The sequence below is a fragment of the Paramisgurnus dabryanus genome, chromosome 2 (assembly GCF_030506205.2).
Source record: "Paramisgurnus dabryanus chromosome 2, PD_genome_1.1, whole genome shotgun sequence".
NCBI classification, from domain to species: Eukaryota; Metazoa; Chordata; class Actinopteri; order Cypriniformes; family Cobitidae; genus Paramisgurnus; species Paramisgurnus dabryanus.
In genome coordinates, this window is record NC_133338.1 from 46909988 (window position 1) to 46925539 (window position 15552).

At 37.2% G+C, this 15552-nt stretch overlaps 1 protein-coding gene across 6 annotated transcripts in view; it reads left to right on the top strand.

Annotated features, from left to right (window-relative positions):
* The window catches only part of ppargc1a (peroxisome proliferator-activated receptor gamma, coactivator 1 alpha), a 41605-nt gene extending 30602 nt beyond the window's left edge, over positions 1 to 11003 (top strand). For all 6 annotated transcript variants that reach the window (XM_065288923.2, XM_065288924.2, XM_073812985.1 and 3 more), the window contains 3 exons: positions 2517 to 2638; positions 2935 to 3086; positions 8287 to 11003. In XM_065288923.2, coding sequence (XP_065144995.1) covers positions 2517 to 2638; positions 2935 to 3086; positions 8287 to 8390 — 378 coding nt within the window. In that variant the 3' untranslated portion in view covers positions 8391 to 11003. The remainder of the gene's footprint in view (positions 1 to 2516; positions 2639 to 2934; positions 3087 to 8286) is intronic.
* Positions 11004 to 15552: the final 4549 nt, after the last annotated feature.

Sequence of the window (15552 nt, forward strand, 5' to 3'; positions counted from 1 at the left end):
TATATATAGACATATATTTAAATACATTTTCTAGCCAGTGTTACAACAAACCCTCTGTGTGTTACAATTATCCCCACCTATGGGGTAAGTTGTAACGTTTGCACTTTCGGTGTAAATGTACGATAACAGTAGGTCCCACAAACAAACGTTATTTGTAGCAGATATGTGTTGATTATGTAAAAAAATATAAATTACATTAGTTTTTGCCACGCTCTCCCCTACTACTGTATGAGTTGCACGCTTATCCACTGTTGGACATTGTTAGTTGTTAGACATAAAGTAAGTATGAAAAGTGTGTTAGAAGAGTTTTTCAAAGAAGTCCAAAAGGCCAAAAGTGCCCCTAGCCGAAGAAACAGTTTTTTTCAGTCGTGGTCAGGAATCTTACAGTACTGCCCCCAGACTTCATCTCACTCCCATCACTGTGTATGCCTACAGAAAGCTGAAAGCACACAGATATCCCAGCACTCTCTCTCTCGAACTAAACTCACGCAAAAACCTGAATCATTCAGTCTACACGCGTTTCCTCCTTATCTCCCAGTTGCGTTTTTTAACATCTCTGCGGCATTTCAGAACGATGCCGGATTCTATTAATCACACTACGGGCTAAATGCTTTTGACCAGACAAGCGAGGGAAAAGTTAAATTAAGATACCCCAAATCAAAGGTATGTTAATACATAGTCGCAAAACGAGCGTTTTAATTCGAACAGTTACATATTTGAAATGCAGTTTCGCCGAGATGAAATATCAGTTTTCTCCTCTTTGGCTGTGCCTGAACAGACTGTGAAATGAGACGGGTTTTCAACTCAGTTCACTGATAAATGCACACGTCAAATAATGCACGCATGACTCGGCCCCAGCGTACGTTGTTCTTTTTCTCTTTTCTCGGCGGCAGCGAGACAATTACTAGCAGCGGCGGCTCAGCTGTCAGAAGAGGTTTTGGGGGGGCACAGGATGTAAGCGCTTCATATGAAGCTCTAGTCTCAGGGTGTCATCTTTTAAACCTCGCCGCATTTATCAGCTGTCAGCAACAAAAACTACCAATTCAGCAAACACTTTCGTCTCCCATTGTACGTGAGAGAAGCGGGAGGGGGTCGAGGTGCGAAGGAGATGCAGAAAAAACCCCTTGGTGCGTGTTGCTGTTCATTTGTAGGTTTTTGTTGTTGTTGTTCTTGTTGACGTGTCAACAGGCGTGCACAGAGGTGAATTATGACTCTGTTGTGTGGCTTGAGATATTTTATGCATGACTTACAAGAGACCTCTGGTTATAGTCGAGGATCATAAGTATATTTTGTCAGACGTAATGGCAGGCACGTGAACGGATGAATAAATAATGGTAAGTAATAAGGCTCGGGGCTTGTGCTTTGTCTCAAGATTAGTGAACAGAATTAAATGCCTCTCGTTTATATATTCAGCCTGCTGCGGTCTTTATGTTTTCATTATCTATGAGGTGACTTTTTCCATTTTAATTGTTAGTATAGTTACGCACGACAATATTTACCTGTTGCTGTATGTATTTTTATATATTGGTACATTGGTTTCGTATAAATGACGTTGGTTCATTGTTTGAAAATAGTATGGAATAGACACAAAGGAAGATATGAAGAGTTTGGTTCCAAAACGCAATAAATCCATTTTGACTAATTTGGGTAAAAATGTGTTTTCTATACCAAAAAAGTGACAAGATGAAAACCATTAATTTCTGTTACAAACTTTCACAAAGCATCTTTAAGTTACAATGACATTAAAAATTCAAATCCATAATTTGATTTTCAAAGATTTATTATAAAAACTGATTTTTTTAGTTTTTAGTTTACTTAATTTTTTTCCCCAAAATGCTAAAAATCTATTAAATCAATATATAAATGTGCATTCATCTTGCATGCTATATTCATTTAGTTGACTAGTGGTATACACTGATTAAAAAAATAAACATTAATGGCATTAATCAAAACACTTACTTTGTAATTCTGACATGATACAATACTGATTTTGGCGGTAACTCGTTTTTTTTTAATGGCATTTATCACGTTTTGGAACCAAACTCTTCATATTTTGTAGAAGGTTTGTAACAAAGCAGTTATGGGGCACCATTGACTTCCAAAGTAGGAAAAATAATACTATTGAAGTGAATGGTGCCCCTGATCAGATTTAGCTCATTTTAGTAGAGCACTGCATTAGCACCACAATGCTCAATCACAAAGACCACATATACTGATAAAATGTATAGCTTGAATGTAATGTAAGTCACTTTGTATACAAGCGTCTGCCAACTGCATAAATGTAAATGCACTTTGGGGGACAATTTCATCCCCAAACTACAGCTAAGTACACGCACATAAAATAAAGTGAGGTTCCTCTAGTAATTTTATCCAGAATTTTTTTTCTCTCAGTGGTGGATGTTAATTACAGTCATAGGGTGAGGTTGAGGGAGAGAGATAGATATAGAAGAGAGAAACAGAAAGACTATAGCTCCACGTTGGACTAATCTCTTCTTTCTCATTTTCTTTTTGGCCAGGAGGAGAGGCGAGTGGTGTATGTGGGACGTCTTCGTGCAGACAGCACACGCACCGAGCTCAAACGCCGCTTTGAAGTCTTTGGCGAGATTGAGGAGTGCACAGTCAACTTGAGACATGATGGGTAAGAACATGGGCCTGCGTCTCCGTGTGTACTGTATATCTGGATTGTGCGTGTCAAATGCTAAAAGAGGTCAATATCTATCTTGAGAATAAAAGAAATCATCCCATTCTACATCATTATGCATTTTTGCACTGTTGGCTTAACTGCTTCTCATGACCTCGAAAGCAAAGTCTGAATAAAGCATCTGTTTGAATACAAACAGGATTACAGTGCAACACTGACCGGCAAAAAGTCACTACCACTAAATGAATTGTAGCTTTTTCCTGAACCCCTGCATTTTCTGTTTCTCAACGCAGGGACAACTTTGGCTTCATCACCTACCGCTACACTTGTGATGCGCTCGCTGCTCTTGAAAACGCACACACCTTGCGCAGGTCGAACGAGCCTCATTTCGAGCTCTGCCTTGGTGGACAAAAGCAGTTCTGTAAATCGAATTACACAGATTTAGGTAAGTGTAACAGCCCGACTGCTTTCATACACATGTGACTAGTTGACACAAGGCGTCTTGTGCAAGGGATGATTTTACCTAGTTAAGACATTAACCTTGGTATTAGGCATGACTCATTTGTTTTATGGGTAAAGGGTCAAATTTGTGGGTGAAATTACCAGTGCTCAGTAAATAATTGATTCATCATAAAACCGGTTCTTTCATCATATAATATGGTTCATTAGCCTAAAGGCAAGTTGTTTATGATTGGCACATGCAGGTGTGCGTATTGCGTCCATTTTACAATGGCTTCGCACGTGGCTCATCCAATCAGAATTTAGAGACAGCATCTGGTTTGATGGATTCATGTGTTGTATCTCTTTTCACACCAATAAAGACTTCTGTGCCCCCTGAATGGTTGCAAAAAGCATTAAGCAAGGTTAGGAGAGCAAGGTCAGGTCTCACCAGCTCCAAGTGAGCATCCATTTGCCTGCTGTTGGGATGTAAAACAGCAGCAAGACCTAACCATGACACTAAAGAGTGACATGCCTCCAGAATGAAAGAGGCAAACCCTGCGTCCAAAATTGCATACCTTCCATTAAAGCAATGTTACATATAGTATCAATATGGATAGTATGACTGAAATTCGGACTTACTACAGCTACCATGTTGATAAATCACGTGACACACATCGTCATAACAAAAAGTGAGCTGTTAACTTGGATGATGTTAAACAAGCACAATTTAACCACAAGGAACTATTTGAATAGGGCCACGCTATCGCTTTCCGACATTTTCGAATATTGCGATGCCTCTCCTTCTTTTCTTTTCTTCGTTGGGTGACTCCTTTCCCAGGTGCTCACGGGATAGTGAAGTGTCCACTAAATGCACACTTCAAAATCTTGCCGGAAGCTGTCTTTCGAATACTATGAATTCAGACTTACTGCTCGCTTCGCATATTGATTTTTGCATGCTATATAGTATGGAAGTAGGCGGTTTCAGATGCAAAGAAACAGAAATTGAGTTCTGTCATAGATTGACTGATAAACGAATTCATCTTCATCTGTCCTAGTCGAATTTATATACTGCTTTCTAACTCTATTGCCTCTTGTATTTCCTATTTCTTGTATCCGGATTTCTCATAGTCATGGTAAACCTGGAATTGGCGGGAAACTTTTCAAATTGTGTTTATGTTTGTTTCACATTTACATATACATTTTTCTGTTGCTCTGCTCAAACATCATTTGGTAGAAATTGCTCTCTACAAAAATCCTTGGAAGGGTAGAAACTCCTGCAAATTTGATCTCGTATGTTTTCCATTTCCATTCCTATTCATTTATATTCAAAAGGAAGGTGAAATACTGTACACTAAGAAAATGCTTGGTTGTTTTTAAGCAACCTGATCTCATGAATTTCCGTGGCATAGTCATGGAATTTTGTGCTCATTTTTCCGTGGCATTCTCACGGATCTCCGCATTTTTCCGTGGCCCTGCTACGGACTGTCTTTTTCCGTGGCATTCTCACGGATTGGTTACTCAACTGTTTTGTCCTATTTTCTTACCATTTTCGCTTCGGTTTAGGGTTAGATTTACATGAAATGACATCCCTACCCAAACCCAACTCTAACAACAACGCCAGGCGACAATTGTTTAAAGTTTAGAAAATATAAAAGAATAAATCAGAAAAAATAGTATAAACCAATAGTTAAAGTGACATATTAACGCAAACACCAAATCTAACCCTAAACCGAAGCGAAAATGGTTTGAAAATAGGAAAAAGCAGTTGAGTAACCAATCCGTGAGAATGCCACGGAAAAAGACAGTCCGTAGCAGGGCCACGGAAAAATGCGGAGATCCGTGAGAATGCCACGGAAAAATGAGCACAAAATTCCATGACTATGCCACGGAAATTCGTGAGATCATGTTGTTTTTAAGCCATGGTTGTGTAAAATGTGGACAAACCCAACGTCTGGGTTTCATTTTACCTATGCTGGGTTGGTCAGCTAGCAGCAGATGGCTTTGACCATGGATTGAAACAACCCAAGATTTTTTTTTAGTGTATATCTTTTCTTTCACCCTATCACTCTCATATCCAAAGGTTATTAGACGTCCATACAGGGTTTTCATTTCCTTTTCATCTTTTTTCCCTTTTCATCTGCCCTGTGCCCTTTGTATGGGATTACCAAGGTTATGATCCAGACAGTGTCAGATTAATGGATCCACGAGTGACAAATTCCACTGTAAAATGTTATGGGGCTTTTTTCTACCCATGATGCATACTGTATGATGGCGCTGCGGTGGTAATAGGCAATCAGGATTTCCATCAGAAGGGGAAAACTGTCTTTTGGGGGCAGGGAGCCTACTGTAGGGGTTGAATCCTAAAGGCAGTGTCCAGGGATGTGTAAAACCCAAATAGTCATGGGTTATTCAGTATCAGTCAATATTCACTTCAATATTTAGTCGCAATACACGCTTATTTTCTGTAGAATGTGAGGTCAGGGTCGTGTAATGCTTGAGAGACACCAAAATGATTCTTCTCCGTGCCATCGATAGTCAATGGAAGGGAACAAGAGCCCTTTCCTTCAAATAATGAGGGGTTAGGGTAAGGCCAAAAGATATTCAGATTGTGGCCATAATAGGTCCTTCAAAGGCATTGTATTTGGGAATAAAACCCCGCCTTAAGGCAGATGAATGGGCGACCTTCATTTTACTGGGCCTTTTACCAGAGTAAGGGTTTTACGGTGAGGGTAGGCTGAACCGCAGCGACAGGAGCAGATGAAGAGGCAAGTGACTAGAATAATGCCACGGCCTCAAAGTCTTCCTCTCAATCTTCCGCTTTTCTCTGCCTCTTTCATCTACGTTTTTCGGAGACACTCTCCATTAGTTCCAAGTGGAGTGAAGGGGCATTTTTCATCTTTCAAGGTGCGCGGCATGACACGATTCTCCCCTTAGCCATAGTATTACATCATGACTGGCACTTCCTGCCTGCCACGGTCATTCCCATTTCTCACAAGCCACGACCGCGCCGCCGCTCATACGAGGGCACCATTTGCGAAGCTGTCTGCCACCGGAGATAAGACGACTGCATTTGTTATCCCAAACGTGAATCAAACTGTATGTCTAATGATAGTCTGGTTCTCATCTTGGGCAGTGCCTCTTGACTGTTATACCAAACTGTTTTCAACAAGTGACTTGTGTAGTCAGGATGCGACAACAGGGAGGTTGAAATTGCATTGTTAAATATTTTTGTTTAATCAACTCAGATTTACAGGTAATTTCAATTTGCTATTATTTATCTTGACAAGAGGTGAGTTGTTACAACTTATAAAATGAAGTTTACTTATTACAACTACATTTTATAAGTTATCTCTAGTCAAGATTAATAATATTTAGTAAAATGACTTGTAAATCCGAGTTGATTTAAAGGAAAACACCACCTTTTTTCAATATTTTAGGAAGTTTTTACCTCAACTTAGACAAATTAATACAGTGGTTCCCAAACTTTTTCAGTGCGCGGCCCCCCTTGTGTACGTGCATTCCTTCGCGGCCCCCCAAAGAAAATTTGTGACAAAAAACTGTTCTAAAACTCAACATTTTGATAAAAAAAAACATTAAATTATACAAAAAAAGTAGTGCTTTTGGTTAGTAACCTTATTTTTTTTAGGTTTAATTACACAGAATTCATTATAAATTAATGTATTTCATAAAATGTCATAAAACTGGGGCCCCCCTGGCACCATCTCGCGGCCCCCCTGGGGGCCCCGGCCCCCAGTTTGAAAACCACTGAATTAATACATACCTATCTTTTTTCAATTCGTGCATTTCATCGTTGTACATCGTGTCGTGAATGTGTTAGCATTTAGCCTAGCCCCATTCATTCCTTAGGATCCAAACAGGGATGAATTTAGAAGCCACCAAACACTTCCATGTTTTCCTTATTTAAAGACTATAGGAAGAGCACTTAGTTTGCAGCACTTGGACCTCGGTGCGCAGTAACATCATCACTCCTGTCTACTCCCCCTCTCGCTCAAACTTCCATCAATATAACTGCGCCCGAGGTTGAGGTGCTGCAAACTAAGTGCTCTTCCGCCATACAATATAGTTCTCATTTTTTATCCGCTTAAAAATCGCCACGTTTTATTTTGTGCCACCATACTTACTCGTGTAACTACTTATTGTAACATGTAACAGTCTTTAAATAGGTAAGTGTTTCCTATCCCTGTTTGGATCCTAAGGAATGAATGGGGCTAGGCTAAATGCTAACACATTCACAATGCGCTGTACAAAGATTAAGTGCATACACTAAAAAAGATATTCATTCATCAAAGTTGAGGTAAGAACATAGTAAAGTATTGAAAAACGGTGGTGTTTTCCTTTAACAATAAATTTAGGCAGCAAATATTTGTACTGTACAAATTTACAGTATTTAAAAAGGCAGCATTAGCACAGAAATAAAATAACAGATAAAAACGTATTACATGTTTTAGGGGGCTTAACCCTCACTACACTGTCCAGTCCAAAAACAAAATGTTCAAAATATGTTCAGGGCTCAACGCAAATAATTGTTTATACTGGCCCAGTCGGGCCAGTGTCACATATTTAAAAAGAATAATTTTAATAAAAGTATAATAATAAAAGTCAAGTATAATTGTATACATATACAACAAACATGTTCCCAAAAAAAAGGTTCCCAACTTTTCTGCTTTACCTGTAAACTGACAGCAAACTCTGCAAAATATTGCATTGTTTCTTTTGTTGTGTTTTACCCAAGTAAATGTCTGCTTCCAAGATGTTAAATAATATAAATTGATGAAAATATATTTTAGTGACTGAGGGTGAAGCACTGGCCCGATCGGGCAAGTGACAATACTTTTTACCGGCCCAAACGTCTCTCACGCTTGCCCCGGGAACCGGGCAGTCCTTTATGTTGAGCCCTGATGTTCCCCCTCTGTTACTGGGGTGGTACCCTTTCCAAAAAGTGCACCTTTGTACCTAAATAGTGCATATTGGTACCCCAAGATACTAGTATCTCAAAGGTACATATTTGTAACAAATGTATACATATCTGTAACTAATATGAGAACTTTTTGTGGGAACAAAATGTGACAATTTTTTTTACAGTGTAAAATTCTGTGGTGGTCGATAAATAACACGATTGAAAAATACAGCATGCATAAAGGCCAGCATTCTGAATTCTTTCCTATATCTCCCACTTCTTTCAGATTCCCATTCTGACGACTTTGATCCAGCCTCCACTAAAAGCAAGTACGATTCGATGGATTTTGACAGCTTGTTGCGCGAGGCTCAATACAGCCTGAGAAGGTAATGAGCAGCGGCTGCCTAGAAAGCGAGGGATTGCAATACCTCACTGTTCTTTCAGTTCTTTCAATACAAGACTACCAGAAGTTTTACACTTTACGTAAGTGGAAAGAGTCTATGTGGATGAAAAGTTCTACGTATATAAAGGGATATATATATATGTATATGTATACCTGCAAGCAAAGTTTACATGAATCTAGCTGCTGCAAAGTTGACAAGAGACACTACCGTACCGGACTACACAGATCTGTGTGTGTGTGCACTTGTACCGCTGCGCGATGCTCTGAGAGACACGAAAATCTTCTTCAGAGTTTTCTTCACACTTCACCCTTTGGCACTTCGACAGGTGAAAAGTGCAGCTTGTTCAATCTGTTTTTCTCGTTTGGAGTTTATTTTTGAGGGGTTTTATTCGGTTTCTTTTTTAATCTGGTGTTTGGATGTGGTGTTACATTTTCGACAAGGAATTCGGGCAAATGTTCTACATTTACTGAGGGGAAAAAATGTAGTCGCCTATTTACAGCTGTTATTAAAAGAAATATTTTATGTGCATATCAGCGTTCTTTGTTTGTTACAGCTATGCACTGTAAAATGCAGCCTTTTTAAGATGATGAAATTTTCTTAATCGAGAATGTCGATCTGTAGTCATTGCAATGATGATGTATAACCTACATGGCGTGATTTGATTGTAAAAAAGTATGGAGATTTATTGCTCTTTTTGACAGAGCATGCAACAAAAGTTTTTTGTTTTTTGGCTTTTTTAACGATTTCTTTTTTTATTGAAAAACTCATCCGATTTTGAAGTTAATAACGCAGTGTTTTCCTTATACATGCAGTGTGTGATAGATTTTCATTATGTTATGTTCGCAATTGTATAAAAAAGAAGATAAGCCCTAAGATATTTTTTTATTCTTTGTCTGAAGGAATCAATAGCTTTTATTTAATTCTCTGTGCACAATAATCATTGTTATTGTTCCTGTTTGATAATACACTTTCACAAAGAGATGATTATTAATCCAACACAGAATTACTCATGCTTATTTATGTATTTATCTCAGTATTCTAATCAAAATATTTATGGCTGTCAGCCTTACAAATTTTGCTATTTATATTATTTGTTATTCAGCAAACACTGGAAAGGACGCAAAACAAAATATTGTTTTTATATGCCTTCAGAGAACAAAAAAATATTGTACGATTATTATTTTACACCATTAGGCTCATTATGAACTTTGCTGCTCCAATTGCAAGTGATTTATTTATCAAGTTGTTTTTTAGCTCTAAAACACTTTCACCCCCTTTTTCATCTCTTTTTTTATTACATAAAGCAATAAAATAATTTTGCAGGTATTTTGTTGTACCGCAGAGAATTTGTGTCTTTGCTCCACACTCTCGATTATGTGAATGCCAAACTAAAGTTTACAATTTTCTTTCCTGAATTTTTTTAAAAAAGAAGGAAAAAATGTATTTGATGTAAAAATACTATTATATATGATGATAATAATCTTGTCATTACTCACAATAACTCAAAGTAATAATGGAATATGAAAATGTGAATAAAAAATAAAAAAGCAATAAATTATTTTTCAAAGCTGTATTTTAGCTCATCTTGTTGTATGGTTTCAGACATGACAAATTACCCAGACTCTGTTCATATATATGGATATATATATATCTTAAAACACACCACTTGAACGAGAAATTATCCACCCATTCATGTGCATGTTGTGAATGTGTATATGAGAGAGTGTGCGTATATTTTTTTTAAAATGCAATACAAGCGATGAGTTACAGGATTAAAAAGCCAAAAATTGCAACTAAAATCATCTTTCGAATATCACTCAGCTATAAGGTCTACTTAATCAAAACCACAACACAGAAGTCTGTCTTGGTATAGTTTGAAGGTCCCCCGGAGGAACTGTTAATAATTAAAATTGCCTAAGCACAGAGGTACCCTGTCACATAGAGTTAAGGTAACCTTGCAGTTTTCTTCAATAAACGGCAATTTATGCAGTTGTGTTGATTTGTTTTTGAATGGGAGACCTTAATGGAGCCAGATATCATATTTATATTAAACTCAAAAGATCAACATCTTTCACAAGCATAGAAAAGACAACAGCGGGGGAAGAAACCTTTTGTACATTTGTTTTGTATTTCTGCACAGAGCTTGGGTATGGAGTCATGTCGCGTTTGAAATATATGTGGCTTTAATCGTTGCAACGTATTTGTTGCAAATTTGCTTTGTAAATTGCTGAAGTAGCAATAAGTTACGACACCTGATTGGGTGTGTGTTTTCAAAGTGGCGATACTTTTTACCATAGTAAAAACTACTGAAGGATTTGCCACAGCTTTGGACTATTTTTGTGTGTTTCCATGAAGAACAGGATCTATATTACCGAGGCTGTGCGTGGTTTTGTGTGTGGAATTGACAGCGTGTGTATCTCGGATCAAGGGGACTGTGGCTGTTATTTTCTATTTGTCTCCTATCCTTGTTGCCTTCTGCTGAGTCCTAACCAATGCCTTTGTAGATGTACGTATTGTACAATCTTTGTTGTGAATTTTATTTTTATGTGTAGTTTTCATCAGCCTCGTCATGCCAATAAAGGGAAATGTGTCTAATTTATTTCATTTTCTATGATTATCTGTCATAACTTCAATGATTAAAAGTTAATTTAATAAATTGAGCAGTAATTCCAAACCAAGGTTATGCATATCAAAGTGTAACATGTATATAAGATTTAAGTAAAATAGTACACTTCAATAACTAATTGTAATAAATCTCATGATTGCTTTTAGTTTCTGCTAAAAAAAATCCAACCATGGGTTGAATTAACTAGAAAATGTCCATATTTGACCCATCCACACACTGTCAGGATAAATGGTCCCTAGCTGTCCCTTGGGCGGTACCCTATTAAAAAGTACATAGAGTGCATATTTGTACATCAGTTGTATATATTTTGGTTCCTAAATAGTACATATTGGGACCAGCCATTTTTCTGTCAGTGCACTGTGAAATGTTCCTTGTTATTTCTAAATAATGTCCAATGTACTATAGACCAGTGCTTCCCAATCTTGGTCCTGGAGGACCCCATCATTGCTATAGATTATAGACCAGTGTGCTGTAGAAAACTATAGTAAACTATAAAACACACTTCTGGGGCCTCATTTATAAAATGATGCATAGAAACCGTTCTAAATGTGATCATATGATCATTTCATAAAAGCGTGTATGTGTGATTCACAGAACGAACGAATGCTAATGGTCTAATAAGATTCAATGGATTATGCTAAGCTATGCTATAAGTGGTACCGCCAGACCTGGAGATCAGCTGAATGGATTCCAAAACTGTAAAAATCAAATGTTTATCTCCAGGGGAGCTGGAAAATGAGCCTCTTTAATCTCATGTTAACACAATACTTCAATCAAAATAATGTGATTAAGCTCAAGTATAATTGTTATAAATTGTGGGGTATGCCGATTTTAATTCAAATTCATAGTAAACTTGACATTAAAAAGTTTTCCCTGACCTATGTTAACACGACTCGCTGTCAGCACTCTTGCATTCATCCAGAAACAGCTCAAAGAACGTGACAGCAACAAGAAACTAGTCCAAACTAATGTCTATATGTGAGTTATTGGAAATAATCACATTATTTGTTTACATATACATATAGTCAATTAATGTAATTGATATACAAAAAAGACTAAAAATTGTAATGTTTAAATCCTTTTCGAGCAGCAAGGATAGTCTTAATATAAGTCTTATATTTCCAAAAACCTGCTGAAAAAACAACATTGACCAGCATTATTCTCATGCATGTGCTTGGCTTGCTGGTGCTGGTATGCTGCTGATGACCACCAGCTAAACCAGCACCAAACCAGCATGGACCATCATGGGAATTATGTTGGTCTATGCTGGTGGGCACCAGCAAAGCAGCACCAAAACACAACAAATGCTGTTCTTGCTGGTATGCTGTTTTTCCAGCAGGGATCGGACAAGCAAAAGTGAGTACATCTGACCCTGACGTGCCTTGCACTCTTTCACAACAAAGACTGTTTATATAAATACGAATCGTGGATTTTGTGTATGTATACTTTACAATCAAATCTGTGCATACACACGCTGTATAAATGCGGCCCCTGGTATTGATACAGAGAACTTGAGCTAAAAAAAGATTAAAAAGTTTTGGAAACCTTATACTAAAGTTGACTTCATACTAAACCATGCATATAAAACCCTGTTGGGTGATAATCTGTGTACCAAAGTGATCCACAGCGAGAGCACATTGTTTTGGATGACTCACTTGCAGAGTCAGTTATTTTTGGCGGATGCTCGTGTTTTGCCAACTCTGCACGAACCTGGGAAATGACTGATGATAATCCCGTGGAGCTTGTTTCTTAATGCCCATAAACTCTTCTGACAAGCTTTGCATATGCATTCAAACCCGAGCCCATAAAGGAGAAAAAAATCTGGAAGTGAGCTGCACTTGACGGCACATCTGTCCGGCTGAAACGTAATACCGTATAAATATTATTCGAGCCGTGAGAGAATAACGTAGAGGAGAATAAACTCCTTTTTTTCGAAAAGTACAGTGGACATTAAAATTTAAAGGAAGATGATCCATTTCTATATTTATTTATTCATTCATTAATGCCGCAGTTTAGCCTCAGAGAAAAGAGACGTCTTTCATTTCACCTGCACAATCACGCAGGCAGGAGGTCTCTCGCAGTTTTGCCCTTTAGCACACAATGAAGCATCCAGCCGAAGAGCTTCACTACACCTCTGGCTTTTCTCTGATACAGATACTCCAGCAATCCATCTTTATCTTTCATTTCACAAAGCCAGTGAAATCCTGCCCGTGTCTGCAGTTTTTGCCGTTCTCCAACCAGCAAACTACCGCTTTATCCTAAAATATGACTGGATTTGATGTACACCTATATATTATTCTGAGACTACTAGTGACAAATGCTTCAAATTTAGCCTTTTTTTAGAGGCTTGAAAAATCACCACATTTCAGGATTTCTTATTTTATATTTCCTTAGACACTACAAGTTTGTCCAAGACCTGATGGTCCAGTATCCCAAAATGATCTGAGAACATTTCATACAGCATCTTGTGTCTGTCAGAAAAAATGCTCAAATAATGTTCCCTATAGTTGTGCTAGCCTTTTAAAAACTGCACCTTTGCACCTAAAGAGTTAAGAGTGGATATTAGTACCTTAAATGTACACACTGGTACCAAATGTATACATAAATGGTTAATATTAAACTCAACCCAAGAAAAACCAACCCAATCTCATGACAGTTTGTACATATTTTAACATGTGGCTAATTTGTATTAATTTGTGTGATCACACTTGTACGTGTTTGTATGATTTTACGCTCCTGTGACGTTGAGGTTACGGATGAATTTATACGTATTTGCCAAAGTGTACAATGTAGACGTATTTGCAACATTTAATCGTAACATTATTAAGTTTTTACGGCTACAAAACGTAAAACATTTACAAATCTTTAATACTAGGGGTGCACCGATATATCGGCCGATGATGTTTGCTATGCTTCTCAGTGAAATGCCGCTACACAAAAAAGCCAGAGGGCGCTCTCATAACGAATTTGTGTTTTGACGTTTACGGTCGCTGCTGAGAACTGGGATCAAGATCGCTGGATAAAGGGCTGAATTTGTATCTGTTCCTCGCAATCATATGAATTTTTAAGATGTGAATTACAGCGAATTAATACAATTAACGCCTTTTGTGAATTTATGTTGTTTTTTGGTGTAATTATTGTTGCATATGAGAAGACTGCATGGGGAAAACGCCCTTTGTGTGTCATGGCAAACTAACTAAATATTACAAAATGGTTAAATGCCTAAAGAAATGTTATTCATTTTAAGGTTTTAAAGTGTAGTCTTGTTTAATAATATTGTGTAATTTTCTGAATGTCATGAACATTTCATTAGGTAAATGAGTAAAATGTCTTAAATAAATAAGTCCACAAAATATGATTGAAAACATGTCATTAACATGTAATTATGTTAATATGTAAATATGTAACGTATTAGTCCTGTCAATACGTTGATATTATACATTTCAGTGTGTATAAAAATCTAAGTAAATGTGCATGTGATACAACCACACTTTATGTAAAAATACACACGTATTCTCATCAGATCACGTTGAAAATACATACAAATTCCCATGAGGTAAGGTTGGACAAACCCAGATGTTGAATTAAATTAACCAAGAAAATGATTAGATCTGACTCATAAATGTGTTAAAACAACCCAGCGTTTTGGGTTGAATCAAACACACATGGGATAAATGCACGTGCACAGTGCAGAAGAAATCTGAACATATATTGTATATATGAATACAGTACAATATACTCTTACACCTGCGCAATATTGAAGAAAGCTAAAAATAAACTAAAACAGATATAATTTACACGTAACTGATTCCATTTGTTAAAATAATTTCAAACTATATACATATTGTGATACGTGTTTTTTTGCCATTTCAAAATATTGTGTGGCCCTACGCTCCACTGTTTTAATATTAACATTTTGTACACTTTTTTTTCTTTCCAGCTGCATTCAAACAAATTGAACTCTGAATTCACAGTGAGGTTTATTAGGACTGTTGTAGATGATGATGAAATAACATCAAAGTAAGAGTGGTGAACTGACTCTTCAGGATTGCAGTGAGTTAGCCGGTATGTTATTTCGAGTCGTCATGGGCACTGATCCCCTGCCTCATGCTTTATCTCCTACTCTGTTTATTTTTAGTGTGCTTTATAAGCGCCACACAATACCATTGTCTCTGGGCAAAGTCTATCAGATTTACTTTCTTGCGTAAAACAACAGCTGCAGCGCTCCAGACCTTGAGTCATTCACTGCCTTTGCAAATGGTTTTTGCAGGTGATATTTAAAAATGTGGATGATATCGCGCTTACAAATGTGTTTTGATGGTACTGTGGCACAGTATAGGATTCAGGTTATTACATACACTGTAAAAACACATGCAGCACGAAGTTAAAACAACTTGGTTTTACAAGTCAATTCAACCTACTATTTTAAGTTTTGGCTTAAAAAAAGTTCGCATAACTTATAAAATCAAGTTGAAATTGTTTAACAAATTTTTTTAAAATGTAAAATAATGTGTTGCTTTGG